This window comes from Macrosteles quadrilineatus, unplaced genomic scaffold (genome assembly GCF_028750875.1).
Source record: "Macrosteles quadrilineatus isolate MER2022 unplaced genomic scaffold, UCM_ALF_1.0 Scaffold_6__1_contigs__length_79288215, whole genome shotgun sequence".
In the NCBI taxonomy this organism is placed as follows: domain Eukaryota; kingdom Metazoa; phylum Arthropoda; class Insecta; order Hemiptera; family Cicadellidae; genus Macrosteles; species Macrosteles quadrilineatus.
Genome location: NW_026542599.1, coordinates 60248622 through 60268537, shown reverse-complemented (window position 1 = coordinate 60268537; position 19916 = coordinate 60248622). Strand labels below are relative to the sequence as shown.

The 19916-nt window shown below is 35.9% G+C and overlaps 1 protein-coding gene across 1 annotated transcript; it reads right to left on the bottom strand.

The window, feature by feature from the left end:
• Nucleotides 1-665: 665 nt before the first annotated feature.
• Nucleotides 666-19445, bottom strand: LOC128997241 (60S ribosomal protein L44). Its single transcript, XM_054422853.1, has 4 exons — nucleotides 19343-19445; nucleotides 8399-8572; nucleotides 4445-4561; nucleotides 666-727 (listed from the first exon to the last, which is right to left on the bottom strand). The coding sequence occupies exons 1-4, from the start codon at nucleotides 19343-19345 to the stop codon at nucleotides 707-709; spliced, it is 315 nt and encodes a 104-aa protein (XP_054278828.1). The 5' UTR covers nucleotides 19346-19445; the 3' UTR covers nucleotides 666-706.
• Between the last annotated feature and the right edge of the window lie 471 nt (nucleotides 19446-19916).

Here is a 19916-nt window from a genome sequence, read left to right as displayed (position 1 = left end):
ATTTACACACCAAATTTCATAACGATCGGTGAAGTCGTTCCGGAGGAGTTTGCAGACAAACACTGTGACACGAGAATTTTATATATTAGATTATGACAATAATATGGAAAGCTGTTTGAATTTCAATTGGAAACAAAAATTACCTTTTGAACATCACAGACATAGAGAGAGAAATGAGATCAATAATTATCACCACCTGTTAGTTGTTTTGGTGACACGAGGACAGGTCAATTTCAGCTTTTAACACGTATGAAGTAAATTTTAACTTGCAAGTAAAGTAAGTAAAATAAAAGTGAACCAGTTTAAATTTTGGAATCCAATTCCAATTACACCTGTGTACTATCCCATCAAATAGCCTAGTTAAAAAATTAATGAAAATATTCATTGTTATGATTGAACCATTTCAATTTCAAAGCAAGTGCTTTTTAAAGACAATAATCACTAGAAAAGCTACCAAACCAACTTGGCTCTATCATGACTAATTAATTTTACTTCTAAATCAAGATTCAACTTCACTTTCAAATGGATTTATAAACTGTTACCAGTACCAATGATTATTGCATGAAAAGCCATTAAAGATTCAGAATGGAAAGCTATTATACTTATATTAAATAACTTAGTGTCTATTTTATAAAAACTATTTGGGATGAAATAAGTTAGAAATATTAAATAAAAAGGACATTTAATGAACCAACAATATCAAAAGTTAAAACTGGATCATCTGGCCCTGAAACAGAAAAAAACACACATTAGTAAGTATAGTGCATGACTACAGAGTCGCAATGGCAATTTTAAAATGAAAGGATGTCAGTGACAAACTCAATCAGAGTAAATGCTTTAAAATGCAGTGCTTGATTTAAAAAATGTGGTGCCGGAACTGTAACCTATTTAATGTGATTAGAACCTCTTTATGTACCTTTATGCCAATATTTTTAAAACTAAGCATACTACCATTAGCAAAATGTTTATATCGACCACAGTGAAATAGAAACCTTACTCAGTCAATGGTCTTTAATCATGATCTCAGTTGAAACACGGAAATAAGGTAACATCATCATGTGGTTTCATTTATCTACTTAAAATTTGTTTGGACTTTAACAAATATATTTAATATTTAAAAACTTAATAATAAAGTACAATTTCAGATACTCAAGCATATTATGGAGTTCATTTTGTGCTTCGTACATTATTTCAAGCGAGGCCACTCAGTGACGGTTCCAGGGGGGGAGGGGTATGTCCCCCCTGAAATATTTTATTAGCTAACATATATACTATTAGCTTGGGCACATTTTAGAGCTCAAATACGTATAAATTCAATTTTGAGGCTTTAAATTTCAATTTTTTCTGAAAAAGCTCCTATTCCCTGGACCCCACATTCTTTGGGGGATATTCCATACCCCCAGACCCCCCGGTGGTCACACCCACCCCCAAAATGAAATCCTGGGACCACCACTGAGGTCCACTGGTTGCCTGCCACAGCTTTAACACTATTTTAAATGGGAGCCTTCACACGCAGCCACTGCAGTTGCCCGCGAGGACACAGTGGCCGAGCAGTGTCTCCTAGCACAACTGCTAGTCGGCAACCACAGTGGCAGCAACTTCTTGCAGCGCATTGAATTAAATGGGAGCTTTCACACGAAGTAACCAGTGGCCGCCACTGGGGATGCGCGCGCAGCTACTATTTTGGTTCAGTTCACGTGCAGAGACAAACGCACTGTCGTAGTTGTTGAGTGTTCTCGGGTTGAATTGTTTGTATATGTGATGAATTGTTTGTATGTGAAAATGATTGATCAGAACTGAAAAAGAAGATGAGAAGAAGAAGAACAGACTAAACAAAATAATAGAAGACAAAGTGAATACTGAAGATCTAATTTTTGAAATTGTAAAGTTCCCGGCAATTTGGGATAGAAGGCCTGTGTCTTCGCCTTATTTTCTTTATTATCAACGCGAGAAGAAGGAGATGTTCATTGTTCGACAGTATTTTCTCAACTACCATTGGACAGTGGCTGTAGTGGAGTGGCTTGTTAGTTGCCTGTACCATCCACTGCAGTTGCCCGGCCGCCACCAGTGGCCTCGTGTGAAATAGATATTGAAATTTGCAACTGAAAAACTGATTGTTGGCTAAACAAATTACGGAAATTTCTAAAATATACATTGGATTCAATAAGAAACACGGACCAAACAAGTTGAAATAATTAAGTCTACTAAGCTTGGTATCATCATGTTGAATAGTTAAATCCTTAAAACACTCTATCCTTTAACTAGCCTATTTAGATTGGTTTCAGCAGAGAGTAACTTCCAGACAGTTTTTTGTAAAAATTTAGGTTATGAATTATTACTGATGTGCTTCAGAAGTTCTCTAGTGACATATTACAGATTCATAGATTTGCCAGTGTCTTTCTCTCAATTAGTTCTGATTTTCATTGAAACACAGGACCACAGGAGTACTATTCATATAATTCGGGATTCAATCAGAAACACGGACCAAAAGTGTTTGAAATCATTGTTTCTCATAAGTCTAACATGAAGTTCATCATATTGAATCCCCCAGTATAATTTAGGAAAAGGTTTCTCGGTAAATCAAGAAGAAATTACTTAAGACCATAGTATCGTAACTCGTAACTTTATATTGAGATAGTTAAAATATTAGCATAGATAAAACATAGATTAGTCGACCTCTAGGAACAGCTGAAGCAAATTTTATTGTTAGTTCTTTACGCCCAACTGTAGAGGTCGTATTTTGTTTACAATTTGTTTCTTGTTATTTCAGGCAATGAAAACCTCATTTAACCAAATAAACAATTAACTGATCTCCTAGTTATATAACCAAATAGTAAAGCACAAATCATGAAAATAACCCTAAAATAATAGAAACAAAATGTTGTCTACCCCAGCGATCAGTGTGGACGTACATAACTAGACACGGAAAACAACCTTCAAAATTTACAATGGTATGAGGAGTCTACTTGTGTCGCTTAGTCTATGATATTAGTCACACTGATACAAGAGTTGAAATTAATAAAAATTTAAGGGACACATTATATTACAGTAGGGCTCAATAATCTAATAACAATTCAGTAGGCCTATTAAAAACCTTCAAACATTTAAATAAGGATTCAATCAGAAACACGGACCAAATAATGTTTGAAATCATTGTTTCTCATAAGTCTAACATGTGGTTGCTCATCATATTGAATCCACCAGAACATTTAACTAACATCTTTCAGCTTACCCAAGAAGAAATTACTTGATACAGTAATTTAATTTTACACATAGATAAATAGGCTAAACTATTTTTATAAATTTATCTTATTAATTTATCTTATTAAAACATAAAGTTTAGTTTAATTAATGCTTCTCTGGGATTGGTATAATTTTACATCATTCTACAAGACCATTAAATAGGCCTACAGTATTAATTTAAGGATTCAATCAGAAACACGGACTAAAGTGTGAAATCATTGTTTCTCATAAGTCTAACATGTAATTGCTCATCAAGTTGAATCCTTTGATATAAAATTAATTACTTAGGATAATATTTTGATTTTAAAATATAAAATTCTAAATTTTGCTGATTAGTGCTAAGCAGATTAGGAAATTTAGGCATAGATTTAGAAATTAGACTGCAAGAATTCTGAATTTGCATAAAAATATACAAAACCCTATATACATTATACCTAAAGAGTCCTTGGGGGCTAGCGATCATCTTGGATAATTTTCAAGAGCTGCTGAAGATTTATTTATCGTCCAAAAATATTTTTTCAAATACCAAAATCATTATAATTTAATTTAGTATAGGCCTACTGTGAGATTAGAAATGTTCTTTGTAGTTTTTAATTGTTCTCCAAGGGAGTCCATGGAAGCTAACGGCCATCTTGGATTTGTCCGCCATAAGAGCAATGTTAATTTCGTTAATTTCAAACAGCCGCTTAAGAGTTATTTACAATCTCATAATATTTTTTCAAACACCGAGTGTTATTTAAATATCAAGTATACTGTGGGATTAGAAACTTTCTCTAGTTTTTTAATTGTTTAACGAGTTAGAACGTCTAGGTTCCAAGGACTCTTAAGAGCTTTTTGTAACCAAAAAGTGTCTCACAGTATCTATAATTATTTTAAATATTTGATTTTTCGGTTTTTTTTTCAAATCCAAAATAAAATTTTAACAAGAAATTAAACGCCTGAAGATGCCATGGATTAATACCTACAGACTAAATTTCATCCAAATTGGATCTGTAGCTAGATATGATAAGATTTAAACTGTGAAAAAAATACTTAAAGTTAAAGACAACCGTTTTAGAAGGACCATTTTGCTTTGGACAACAAACAGACCATAAATTAAAATAAATCCCCTTGTTTATCACATTTTAATTGAAACAACCCTGACTAAAAATAAGCTAGTAATTGCCAACCAGTGCACAACGAATATATTATACAAATATACCTTTCGCTTTTTGTCTCCTCCCAGTTCAAAATGCTTGCAGCGTTTCAGGGGAATCTGTTTCCTGTACTTGCAGTCTGTGCACTCCATCCTCAACACAATCTTCTTTGTGGTTTTGGCCTGTAACAAATATAATATTAACACATTTCTGCGGTAACGTGATTACCAGCCGCAGGAACAGCCAATGTGCTGCATAGATGAACGTGCAAAAATGTTTAAATTTAGTTTCATCAAATGGGAGAGGCACAGTAAAGGATGTAGGCCAACTGTGTGTTCAATTAGTGTGTTTAGTTTTAAAAGAAACAAAACGATAGCAGCACTGAACAAACTTGCCAACAGACCCTCAGTATTGCCAAATGCAGGGACAAAGTACTTGGATAAACGAACAAACAATAAGTTTGGAGTTATGTTCCTTAAAACACAATGCTACACCACACTGAATGTTCTCAGGACAGTGTTATCAGGCTACTGACACCTTTACATTTAGACAACAAGGGTACTGGTGACCCCACGCTCAATCTTTGGCAGGCAAGGCGCAAGGACAACATCCAAAGTGTTAAAGTACTGAAATCCTAAGAGTGTCCCTACGATCAAGAAATGGGCCATTCAATAAAGAGTTGAGTTAGTATAGTACAAGTACTAACTTAACTGATACATATTAGTAAGTGGCAGCACCGGAACAAACTTACAACATGTTTTATATTCATTGCACTACCGTCTGAGCCGCTGACTAACCACATTATCAGCATTGATACGTATTTAAAAGAAAGGATATACATGGTATGTTGGCTATGTTAGTTAATAGTACCAACGATTACTAGAAAAATACCGGTATGGATCATAAACATAAACAAATGACGTTTTTGGCCTGAAAATAAACATTATTTAACATTGCTTAAATGGAACTGCCAAAACATATGTTCAATGCTATTAGTATAGGATTCGGGCCAACAACGTCATTTGTTTATGTTAATGATCCATACCGGCATTTTTCTAGTAATCGTGATAGTACCTAATGCTTCAGAATACATAGTACCAGGAAACCTTCACATCTTAAAAGTAACCTACCTTTCCTGCATCTTAAACGCACTTTAATTAGGTTTTCAAATGTGTGAATTACACAAAAAAAGGTTTTAAGTTAAATGCTAAAAGACGAATTAAGACTGTTTCAAATGAATGTAGGCTGGCTTCTAGAATGATGTGACATTAGCCACGACAAGCTGGTGGCTGCCATTGCTGTAGCATTGGTGCAAAGACAAGAAAACATTTGCTTACCAGTCGATCGACAATGCACAAATTAGTATCGTAATTATATTTGAATAACAATAAATAACTATAAAAGGTTCAAAGTTGCTTAGAACATTCATAAGTATTTTAACAAGTTTATCCCTTTAGATATTGTACAAACAAAAATTTACCAGAAGATCGCTGGACCTTCAGATGCCGGATTATCGGGCTATTATTACAGTGGAGTCCCGATAATCCGAACTTCGGTAATCCGAAAGTCCGCTTAATCCGAAACCAAAAATATATTTTTAATTTAAAAATTTTTTTTTTTAATTTTTTGAAATTTTTTTTGAAATTTTTTGAAGTTTTTTGGAAAGTTTTTGAATTTTTTTATAAAACTTTTGACACAGTTAGCTGTACCTCGTCAAAGTATTCTGTAGCGGCTGGACGAGATAGACTTTTTTGTAGAGTATTTTAGTAAATAAATATTTCACCATTTTTGTTATTACCGTAACATTTTACATTTTCGTCCGCCAAATCACAAATGGATTTTACTAAGTGATAATGCTGCAGCCAATAGGTCTAGCCTTAAGTAATGTGAAAAACAATCCCGGGCTCGTGCCTGCGTCCGAAAAAAAGTAGTAAGAATAAGACAAAAAATTAAAATAAAAAAACGTTTAATCCGAAATATTCGGTAATCCGAAATGGGCCCGGTCCCAACCATTTCGGACTAACGGGACTCTACTGTATAGTAAGATAGTTTAGGGAAATGTAGGCTGGCTTCTAGAATGATGTGACATTGGTCACGACAAGCTGGTGGCTGTCTTTGCTGTAGCATTGGTGCAAAGACAAGAAAGCATTGGCTTACCAGTCGATCGACAATTCACAAATTAGTAGGTATCGTAATTATATTAGCATAACAATAAATAACTAGAAAAGGTTGAAAGTGGCTTTGAACTTGAAATCATAAATATTTTAACAAGTTTATCCCTTTAGATATTGTACAGACAAAAATTTACCAGAAGATCGTTGGACCTTCAGATGCCGGATTATCGGGCTATTACTATAGTAAGATAGTTTAGGGAAATGTAGGCTGGCTTCTAGAATGATGTGACATTGGTCACGACAGGCTGGTGACTGCCTTTGCTGTAGCATTGGTGCAAAGACCTGAAAGCATTTACTTGCTGGTCGATCGACAATGCATACACTTACTATTATAGAGCCTTGATTATCCAATCATTGGTTATCAGTAATCACCAACCCTTCAATTAGTTGATCCCAAAGATTGCGTCTTATAAAAATGTGGTATGAATTTACACCACATATTTGTCAAAATTACTCCTTTTGCCTTATATTGACTGTAAACAGAATATCTTTAATGCCATGAGCTTTTAGACACATGTACAGTACCTAAATTTACTTCCTCACTATGGCAGGGCTACATAACAGGCAATTAGTCAACCACAACCCCTCATACCTCCCTGCAATCTCTTATGCCTCAATCACAGCAAGAACAGAGTACTATGGTTGTTTGGAGGAATATTGAAAAATCATACTTATATCGTTACAGTAGTGGTGTTTCCATTTTATTGGATAATTATTAGGCCTACTTTATCAATTATTAACAATTTCAAAATGCTTTATTATAGTCTTTTATGATAGTGCTTTATTATTATTATTTACTGTTTTAACCGATGAACTACTGTCGATGATTATTTACTGTCGTAGTCCGTTGAAAGGCTAGCACACACACACTGGCTGTCGTCAGAATAACGTCTAGGCCCACATACCTAGACTAAACTCTCACTAGGGTACCCCACTTTTGAAATGGGTGTATACAAGCCCCATCAGCTTGCAGATGAGAGGAAATCACTTGGTAAGCGATTCAGTGCAAACAACTGTGCCCAGACATGCCCCTCTCCCAAAGTTGCATTTAGCAAAAAGCCTGAGACAAGGAGGCAAACAGCACGGGAATTAAAAGTTAGTAATTGTTTCAACAACTTTAATGACAAATAAGTTCAAAAATATATTAATTTAGTTATATTTGAAATTTGTACGAATGCCAATGCATGTCAAAGTAATGGATAAGAATCACTAAGTTATGTTACATTCATTAGAATTTAATCGATTGAACTGTAGGATATAGCTCAATGGCAACCCCGCCACGAGTAATTGGTAACTCGTCACAAGGGTACTGCAAACAAGGATCGTTCGTTTACTGGATGGACATTCAGTGTGTGTTGGCACAGATGGATAATCAAGTCATCACTGTAAGTTAGTGCGTACTTAGACATAATTTAAGTTAATATGACTAGGCCGATATGTTTTACAATTATTGAGAACACTTAAGAGAAAGTGATTAGGCCTATGTGTCATATTTATCGCTATGACTAACTTGATTTTCAAAGAATTGCAAAAAAAAATATGGTGTATACCAAGCAAGACTAATAAAGTTGGTGGAAATGTAGGCTGGCTTCTAGAATGATGTGACATTTGTCACTACAAGCTGGTGGCTGCCATTGCTGTAGCATTGTTGCAAAGACAGGAAAGCATAGGCTTACCAGTCGATCGACAATGCATAATCCAGGGCTTCATCATAACACAAACCAACAAAATATTGGTAAACCCCGTTTGATGGCACTCTGTCAAACCAATACCATAAAATTAAAATTTAATGGAAAATTAGCATAGCAGCATAAATTTGGCCTAGTGACAAGACAATATTCTGACCTTTTTCCTGAAAATAGGCTTGGTTTGACCTCCATAGCCTTGCTGTTTCCTGTCGTAACGCCGTCTACCCTGGGAGGCGTGCCTTTCCTTGGACTTCTTGTACTGCGTAACTTTGTGTGGCTTGTGTACCTTGCACTTCTTGCAGAAAGTCCTCCGCTGTTTAGGGACGTTAACCTATAGCAAATAGAATCGTTGTTTATAAAATGAAACAGCAATAAAATTGAGAGTGAAAATGACAACTTAAAAGAAACTAGAAAGTTATAATTGTAGTTTAAGAATTTACAAGGTGAAAAATGCTGTCAAACAGTTGATGGAGGAAAGCATTAAAAATTATTTTATTTTAATTAGGCCTAGTCTACTTTATTTGATTAAATTAAGTAGCCCATGTCATACTTCCCGAGTTGAAAATAAATCGTACGGTAACACAGCTTTAGGCAAGGTTTCCGAATTAAATCAATAATGTCACCCAAGTTGTGATATCCCATTAGGAAAACATTTGACTCTCCACATGAGGCTCAGTTAGACACATATGCAAAGTTAACCATTGAGGGGTGACTTCACTGAATTTTGTTATTGGTGCATAGGTATTTTATTTTAACATAACTAAGTACTGTAATGTGTTTTCTCCAGTTGGTAGACAAAAATAGTCACCATACCTCACACATGTCTTTCTAACCAAAATTAGATCTACCAGTAGGCTACCTATTTTTTAGTGAATAAAACTTGTTTTACAGCTGCAACTATTTAGTCGCTCTGCCACTTCACGAACACATAAAAATTACTTGATAGTTGTTTTTAGCGAATTTCCCGTATATAGGGTATAAGCTATTACTGTAGGTCTCATGGTAAGACCTAGACCCAGGACCGATTTCCTTTTTAGTTTTGAGGTCCCCAGAGGCCAAAAACACCATCCGTTCAAATTCATATATCGTCACGCTAACGGACACACACATATATATATATGTCCGTTAACGTGATAACTCGAGCAAAAATTATCCGAGTTTGATGAAATTTGCTACAAATGTGTCACAAATCTACATTTATTCGAACAAGTTCTCGAAACAGCATAATCGGACCATGGGACGGGGGATTATGGGTTTTTTCTTAATTTTGACCCTAAAAACAATGTATTTTGCGATTTCTTTCCAAACCATTTTGTAGAGCTTAAAAAAATAAATAATTTGGTATATTGGGGTGCTAAATTATTGTATGCCTAGAGAAAATTAAAGGAAAAGTGTAATTTAAAATTCCAACGTTATTCTTATAGAGAAAATGAAAATTGTTGTAAGTTAGTTTACTTGTTTATCAGTAAACTTATATATGAATCAGAATCAGAACCTTGATAAATTTTGACCAATTTATATTATTGACGTAATTGTCAAAAAACATGTTTTACCTCCCCCGTAGCAGCAATCCTAAGCAGTCGCTAAATCTAATGTTATTTAAATTGGTAATAAATATGTTTTTAATTATGGAAATATTTGAGTAAAAAAGTAGCCTAACTTAATCAGACAAGTTGAAATTCGCTTAGTCTGCAGGTTTGCTAAGGCGGGGGTATTGTTGTTGTGAGCTCATATGTGTAGGCTGATAGGTATAGGCTAAAATATTATTTTTCACTATTCTTCGGTTATTGCAGTGGAGCCACTCGTTACTTTGTGGACAAAAAAATATCCCTTGTTAGGATCAAGGAGGCCGTGGCTGGAAACAAGATCTCTCCTGTGAACTCTCCAGTTCTTTTAATCAGTTTTATTAAGATTTTACGTTTTGTGCGACGAAATACTAGTGAATAAGTGAGATCTAAACATCTAAAACACAGTGAATAAATAAGTTTTGATTTATACGACAAATATCGAGTGTTAAAGTGACAAAACAAGTGACACCCCTTACAGGCCATAGGACACCCACCTCCATTTTTCAAACTCATTCTAAAATAACTACCATATTTAGAAATTGTTACCTACAGTCTATAAACATCTCAACACCAATCAAAAATCTATTTGAAAACAAAAATTGACTAAGAAACAGTAATAAAACCAAATAACGTAAGAAATACAGAAACCTGACGCCATTTTGAATAGATGAAACTTAAAAGCAAGAAGTAAGAAGAAAAAGCAGCTCTACCTCCAACCTAGCAGACAAAATCTGTCAGATTGAGAAGGCAACACAACAACAAGACACTGCACCAACCAACCATTAGTACTGTGAGCATTTCTATGTGTAGGAAAAGCAGGTATGTGGCACAAAATATTAAACTTAAACAATAAGTAGCCTAAATAAAAAATAGTAACAAAACTGCAACTTTTTTTTAGGAGAAAGAAAACAACTCTAGGTTAATAAAAAAACAAAAAAAAATTGTAAAATTAAATAAATAAAAAAAAAACTGAAAAACAAGTAGGAATCCAACAAGCCAAACCAAACGCCAAACCCAGCCAAAACACCTAGGCCTTAACCTTGAACCCACCTTTCCAACTTAACCAAATTCCTACAAAAAAAAAAAAAAAAAAAAAAAAAGTCTCCTACCTACCCCTGCAAAGTTTGCCAAAAAAACGTGGAGGAAAAACATGAAGCAGTCGAATGTGACTGTCAAAGCGGCTGGTACCACATTCAATGTGTCGGCATTACCAAAAAACAATATAGAGATCTTATAAATGATGACTTTGTATTCTCTTGGATATGTAAGACATGTTATAATCTTAAGCCAAAACTAGAAATAAGCCATGACAATGTGAATACATCACAGACTAGCAAAACAGAGGACTCCAATGCACAGCCCGGAGAAAGCGAGAAGAAGGAAGAACAGAAAGCGACACAACTAAATAAAGTTATTGAAATACTGATGGAAGACATTAACACCCTGAAACACCAAATAAGCAAAGAAAAAGAAGAAAATGCTAGGCTCTCGGATGTGATAATTAAAAAAATGGAAGTGATCTTTAAGCTAGAGGAAACCATCCGAGACATATGCCTTGAAGGTGATTCCAAAAATTCCAACTCTACCCCTAAAATGGAAGAAGCACTGGAAACTAATAAAAATAATAGGCCTACAGGCCTACTGAACTTCTCAAACGTCACTAAAGGCCCAGGCCCAGTACAAAAAAAAGCTTCAAACAAAAACCCTCAAAACAAAAAGACACATCCAGATAAGTCTATGACCAAAAATACACACAAGCCTGAACAAAAACAAGTTGGCCTAAGAAACAGAAATAGGCCTACAGAAAATGACGATACACAGGAGACTGGATCTGACCAAGGGGAAAAATCTATAGAACAACCCCTAACCACAAACTCACCTAAAAGCAACAAAAAAACACTTGAAGTACTTCTATTGGGAGACTCCACACTACGTGCAGCCGCTAGCATGCTAAAAGCATCACTAGGACGCACCATTGACAACAGAGTGAAACCAGGCGCAGTAATAAAAGACATTAGCCAACACATCAGCAGAGCACAATATCTTCCTGAAAAAGTGCTGATAAATATAGGCTCAAACAATGTTGGAACAGCTAAGACACCAAACCATGTAATGCGACCATTATGGTATGCTATAGAAGCAGGGAAAAAAAAATTTTGTGAAGTAAAATGGTATGTAAACGGAATACTTCCCCGAGCAGATATAAGAGACAAGTACATCCATAACACAAACGAAGCGCTAAAATTCATGTGTCAACAGTTAGGAGCAACATACATAGACACCTCACCAGCATCCGAAGAAAACTGCTACCAACCAGACGGAATACATCCAAACAGACTAGGAGCATCAACACTGGCGGAAATTATTGTGGAAGCCTTGGACTTAAAAACTGAAAACCCAACTCAGGACTCCCTACTGGAAACCTCTACTTCTACAATAATAAATCTCACCAATGAAGAACACACCCAAGACACACAAAGCCCGACACCTCAAAACCCAAACCCAGACACAGAAAACACGGACAATAATCCAAAATCCCCATAGGAAAACGGAACACTCCCCACCCCACTTAGCCTAACTTGCACATACCAATTAATACAAAAGCAAGAAAACAAAAAATAAACCTAACCTAAAGATATTCCAATTAAACATACAGCGAGGACTACACAAGAAGATAGAGAAACTTCTCATAGAAATAAGCACAGTAAGTCCCGAAATACTGATCATCACCGAACATGGAATGTCAAATGATATGCTTCAACAAACTCAAATTGAAGGATACATGCTAATATGCAGTTTTTCAAGAACTAAACATAAATGGGGTGGGATTGCCATCTACGCAAAGGAAAACCTCTCAAAAAACTTAAAACAGATAAACACAACCAATATAAACGAGGAGCTCATATCTGAAATAGCAGCCTTTGAGATTAAAAAGCATAATTTAATAATAATAGGAGCATACAGATCCCCTAACCAAGACCTAGACAAATTTCTAGCCAACTTAGACAAACTACTGTGCATTTTTACTGGAAACAAAAAAGATATAATCTTGATGGGCGACACTAATGTGAACATCAGACAGAAACTGGACCATAATTTCCAAGTGTTTGAACGATTCTTTTTGGAACACAACCTCAAAATAATAGATATACCATACACCAGATTAACCAGAAACTCAATCAGCAGCATAGACACATGTATCACAAACCTGGACCCCAAAACCATGAAAATACAAACACACGAGAATGTGATCTCAGACCATCATGGAATTAGCTGTACACTGCTAAATCGCGCCCTAAACGAAACAGCACCGCTGAAGAAAATAATACAACCTACGACGGACAACAACCTCATCAAACTAAAGAGAAATCTAAGTGAACAAAATTGGGAAAATGTTTACCAAGCGGAAACCGTTGATGAAAAATACAAAAACTTCCTGGAAATTATAATAAAAGAAATGGACTCGACAATGCCTAGAACATATAAGACCTATAACATTAAACCTAAGAACCCATTTTGGGACTACAAAACCATACAGTTGAAAAATGCAGCTGCAGCCGCACACAGCAAATTCCTACTCACAGACTCACTAGAAGATAAACAAACATTTACAAGACTAAAGGCTACCTACGACAAACATGTAAGAGACCAAAAGGCACTACATACAATAGAACATATAAAACAATCCAAAAATAAAAATAAAGAGATTTGGAGGGTAGCCTAATAAATAAAGAAAGGAAAGCGCCTAAAATTTCAAACCAGAATATTACGTTGAAAATAGCCAACAATATCGAGACAGACCCAAACAATCTAAGCCAATATTTCAACAACTATTTCATAAAAATAGGAGCACCTACAAATCCACCAGGCCTAAGTAAAAATGAAGATACAAATTGCAAGCCTAACCGACCGGACCCACAAACAGGCTTACACCAAACAAAAGCTAAACTGGAGCACTTCACTAAAATAACAAATACCCCCGCCGCAGCAAACCTGCAGACTAAGCGAATTTCCATTTGCCTGATTGGATTTCCACTAAAATGTCTCCTTAAAAATATCACATTTATTCCCTATTTAAATAGAATCAGTTTAACACATACTTAGGTTTGCTGCAACAGGGAGGGTAAAAGTGTTTTTTTATGTAAAATGTTAATAGTTAGTAAGAAATAAAAACATTTTCCAAATTTGGGCAAAATATGTTAATAAACAAGTAAACTACAACAGTTTACTTATTCTCCATAAGAATAACATGGGAATTTTAAATTTGCAATTTTTTGGAATTTTCTCCGTAACCATTAGGCGCATTATAACGCTTCAATATACTAAATTATTTGTTTTTTTAAGCTCTACAAAATAGTTTAGAAAGAAATTGCAAAATTTGATGTTTTTTGGGTCAAAAATGGGAAAAACTCATTTTTACCCCATAAAACCCCCCATAAACCCCCGTTCCCATGGTCCGATCATGCTGGTTCGCGAACTCGTTCGAATAAACGTAGGTTTACACGTTTGTACCAAATTTAATCAAAATCGGATCATTTTTGCTCGAGTTATCGCGCTAACGGACACATATATATATAAATATATATATATATAAATATATAGTACCTGGGGACCGAGCTTTGCTCGGGGAAAATTATTAGTTTACTCTGAAAAGTATTGCAGATTCATTAATTTACTCTCAATCTCCACACTGCTCACCTTCACTACTTACTTCACCACTCCCTACGTCGTGGACCTGTTTGCCCTCCTTCCCTATACCATTTTACAATTGCAGATACATAAATGCCACAGACAGTTCCCACACTCTGCACTGCTAGCAGTGCTAGCTTTACTACTTACTTCACCATTTCCTACGTCATGGACCTATTTTCCTCCCTTCTCGTAGCATTTTAGGATTGTAGATACCTTAATGTAATTCCCAAAAACAGTTCCCAGACTCCAGACTGCTCACCTTTACTACTTCCTTCACCACTTCCTACGTCGCGGACCTGTTTCTCTCCCTTCCAACGGCATTTTAGGATTGCAGATATCCTAATCTAATTGTCATTAACAGTTCCATCACTCCGGGCTGCTTGCCTTTACTACTTTCTTCACCTCTTCCTAAGTCGCAGACCTGTTTCCCTCCATTCCCATAGCATTTTAGGATTGTAGATACCTTAATCTAATCGTCATAAACATTTCCCGTCACGTCATAAACTCCGGACGTCTCACCTTTACTACTTCCTTCACCACTTCCTATGTCGCAGACCTCTTTCTATCCCTTCCCATAGGATTTTAGGATTGTAGATTCCTTAATATGATCGTCATAAACAGTTTTCACACTCCAGACTGCTCGCCTTTACTACTTCCTTCACCACTTCCTATGTCGCAGACCTCTTTCCCTCCCTTCCCATAGCATTTTAGGATTGTAGATAACTTGATCTAATCGTCATAAACAGTTTTCACACTCCAGACCGCTCGCCTTTACTACTTCCTTCACCTCTTCCTAAGTCGCAGACCTGTTTCCCTCCATTCCCATAGCATTTTAGGATTGTAGATACCTTAATCTAATCGTCATAAACATTTCCCGTCACGTCATAAACTCCGGACGTCTCACCTTTACTACTTCCTTCACCACTTCCTATGTCGCGGACCTCTTTCCACCCCTTCCCACAGGATTATAGGATTGCAGATTCCTTAATATGATCGTCATAAACAGTTTTCACACTCCAGACTGCTCGCCTTTACTACTTCCTTCACCACTTCCTACGTCGCGGACTTGATTCCTTCCTCCCTTCCCATAGCATTTTAGGATTGTCGATAACTTGATCTAATCGTTATTAACAGTTCCTACACTCCGGACTGCTCACCTTTACTACTTCCTTCACCACTCCCTACGTCGCAGGCCTGTTTTCCTCCATTCCCATAGCATTTTAGGATTGTAGATACCTTAATCTAATCGTCATAAACATTTCCCACACTTCGGACTTCTCACCTTTACTACTTCCTTGACCACTTCCTATGTCGCAGACCTCTTTCCCGCCCTTCCCATAGCATTTTAGGATTGTAGATAACTTGATCTAATCGTCATAAACAGTTTTCACACTCCAGACTGCTCGCCTTTACTACTTCCTTCACCACTTCCTACGTCGCGGACCTCTTTCCATCCCTTCCCATAGGATTTTAGGATTGCAGATTCCTTAATCTAATCGTCATAAACAGTTTCCACACTCCAGACTGCTCGCCTTTACTACTTCCTTCACCACTTCCTACGTCACGGACCTGATTCCTTCCTCCCTTCCCATAAAATTTTAGGATTGTAGATAACTTGATCTAATTGTTATTAACAGTTCCTACACTCCGGACTGCTCACCTTTACTACTTCCTTCACCACTTCCTATGTCGCGGACCTCTTTCCACCCCTTCCCACAGGATTATAGGATTGCAGATTCCTTAATATGATCGTCATAAACAGTTTTCACACTCCAGACTGCTCGCCTTTGCTACTTCCTACGTCGCGGACCTGTTTCCTTCCCTTCCCATAGCATTTAAGGATTGCAGATACCGTAATCTAATCGTCATAAACAGATCCCACACTCCACACTGCTACTCTTGACTATAGAATCGAGTAATCTTCAGTATAATCTTTGCTCAATAGTAACAACTGATGTTTTTCCTTTTGTACTGTATTTTGATTTGCTAGTATACTGTGGGTAGATAGCTTACAAGTCTTTTGTTTACATTTTCCTTGTTATTTAATTCAGCCAACATGGTTACCTAGCAACCCATAAGACTAATGTTAAAAAAATGTGATTTTCAGTTTCATTTTTCTACGTAAATAGATTTTTGTTGGCAGTTCTAATTGCAGTAAACTCGTTTTTAGGCCAATAATAAACTATATACAACATTTGAAGAAAATCGTCGGAGCAGTTTTCGAGATCTTGGTGCAAGCATACATACATACATACATACAAGCAAACTTTGCTCGTATTAGAGTAGGCTATAGGATATATATATATATATATGAATTTGAACGGATGGTGTTTTTGGCCTCTAGGGACCCCAAAACGAAAAAAAAAAAATCGGTCCCGGGTCCAGGTCTTACCATGAGTACTACGGTAATAGCTTATTCCCTATATGGGAAATTCGCTAAAAGTGAGTTGATTTGGATTTTTAACAGTTTCCCAGCCAAGAACTCATCAGGAATAGACAACATTTCAAATAAAATAATCAAATTCTGTCAAAATGAACTTCTAGAACCCCTTTTACACATCATAAACGCCTCAATTGAGCAATCCACTGTCCCAGAACTAATGAAGATATCCATAGTGTATCCTAAATTCAAAAAAGGAGAAACACAGCTCATAGAAAACTACAGACCAATATCGCTACTACCAACCTTCTCAAAATATCTGGAAAAAACAATAAATATGCAACTGATACATTTTCTCGAAAACACAAAATTAATATCTCCAAACCAACACGGATTCAGACAGGGAAAGTCGATAAATACAGCCCTAGCCCAACTATGCGAAACAATTACTAACTTATGGGAAGACAAGAAGCAAGCCACAGCAACTTTCCTGGACCTACAAAAGGCTTTTGATAGCCTAGATCGGAAGCTTCTCATCACAAAACTAGAAGACATGAACATCACTGGAAATGCCATAAAATGGATACAAAACTACCGTGATAACAGAAGCCAAACCGTTGAAATAGAACACTACAAAAATAACTACCAAATTAAAACTAGATCCGAACTACAAAAGACCATATACGGCGTGCCACAAGGCTCCATACTCGGGCCTCTACTTTTTCTTGCTTATATAAACAGTTTTCCAGACAACTTACCCCCAGATTATACATGCATAATGTTCGCTGATGACACCACAATCATAACTCCGACAACTAAATCAGAAGAAACGCCCCAAAAAATTGAAGAAACCCTAAAACTATCAACAGAAATCTGTGACAACTTGAACCTAACTATAAATAAGAAGAAAACTATACACATAAAATTCACAACTACAAACAGACAGCAAGAAGAAGAAAACCTCACGCAGCAAAACATAACCGACAATGCAAAATTCCTAGGAATTACAATTGATAAGAACCTAAACTGGCACAAGCATATAGACAACTTGCATAAAAAACTGTCATCAGCCCTTTTTGCACTGAGAAGAATACGTAAAATTACAAACAAATCAATAACAATAACAGCATATCACGCACTTTTTGCAGCTCACATAAATTTTGGAATAATAGCCTGGGGATCCACAGATCAGACATCATTAAAGAAACTTGTAATACTGCAACAAAAGGCTTTGGGAATTATAGAAGAAGCACACTACCAAGACCACTTTTTCCCAAAAAACCAAATCCTCACCATCACCTCCACCTATATCCTTGAAGCAATAAAGTTTATAAAAAACAAACCAAACACTCTTAGACACGAATGCCACAAATATAATCTGAGAAACAAAACAAACCTAAACCTAGAACAACATAGGCTCCAAAAAACTAGCTCAACCCCACATTTCATGGGAACTAGGCTTTTTAATCTTCTGCCAAAAAATCTAAAATCAATAACTGACACTAAAAGTTTTATTAAATCACTAAAAAAATATCTTCAAAACAAACCATATTTCAACCTAAATGAATTCTATAATGACCATAACTTCCTAAATAGGCCCTAAAAAAAATGCTCACAGCAGGCCTACAGCATGAAGAAAGAAAATTCTGAAGATTCCCCGATCTTGATGACCGTGGAGAAGATGAAGTGAACTATGAACTATAACTATGAACTATAACTATGAACTATGAACTAGGCCTAACTTATATTTTATTGAAAATAGGGCTAGGCTAACATGTTTATGGCAGTTTTGTGACGTGTAAGCTACATGGTGCAACTGACTTGCAACTGAAATTTTCGTTCACTTTAATATTAGGTACAGTGGAATCTTATCTTTAAGAAATTGTACCTCAAACGTTTTGAAGCATAGGCCTAGAATTTTACCTAGGCTAAGCCTTGCAAAATGTGATTTTTTATAACTTAGTCACGCTGCCAGTTGGAGGGTTAAAAATCGTAATAGTCTCTAAGTTAATCTAGAAATTTTCCGTTTCATCAAAATATAACTACAACAATAACTCAACAAGGGGCCTAACATAAATGGAAAATGTTCAGGGAGGAGCCTAGCCTAGCCCTAGGTTGAAGGTTCCAACCTGGGCCTAGGCTGGTGCTTCAACGCCTTCACAGTGTCTGACTTTAAATTTAATGTTACATTTAACACTGCCAAATTAAATTCCCGAACTAGCCTAATAGTGCCAAATGGTGAATCATAAAAACATCTAGGCCAATGTTTATCCAATGGGAATCACTTGGGACATAACCTCAACCTTTGGTAAAAACGATACCTACTAGTTATAAGATTAAAAAAATACAGGTTATGAGGAATATTGAAAAGATTTAATATCTTAAAGTTGAACGAACTGTTTTAAACTAAATAATATAAGATACAAGACAAAAACAGATGGAAATGGATAGAAATACTTACCATTTTGCTGCGTTTTTGTCACCTTCTTCAAACCGGAAAGATGAAGACCATTTAGAAATTAGATTGAGATTGAGAGAAGATTGAAGATTGAGCGACGACGGACTGGACTGGACTGTAGTAGACAAACTAAATCTAAGAGCCATAGATCACAAGAACTAATGGTTTACCTTCAACCATACTATAAGAAAGCATATGACATTTTTGAGTTCCAGCTTGGTTAAAACAAACAACTGAACTAGGTGAAATTAGGATTCATAATGGAAAAATAAACAAACTTACTTGTTATGTATTGCTTAGTGTTTACTGTGAAAATTAAAAGGAATATATGTATACACCATTGATGCGGTACTGGCATGACCACCTTTAACTGGCCACGTTGCAAGTAGTGTATAGTCATAGATAAAACATACTCCCTTAGTAGATTTCTCATCCTTATGGAACAGCTGAAGACAATTTTATTGTTAGTTCATGTACGGTTTATGTAGAGGTCATGTTTTGTTTACAATTTGTTTGCCGTTAGCACAATTTTTATTTCAGCTGCAGTTATTTTAATAACAATAAAATGAGAGCATTC

Coding starts and splice junctions, on each gene's coding strand:
- LOC128997241 (XM_054422853.1), bottom strand. Junction 4,562..8,398: donor AGCCTATTTTCAGGAAAAAG/GTCAGAATATTG, acceptor TATTTGTTACAG/GCCAAAACCACAAAGAAGAT. Junction 728..4,444: donor GAGGAGACAAAAAGCGAAAG/GTATATTTGTAT, acceptor TTTCTGTTTCAG/GGCCAGATGATCCAGTTTTA.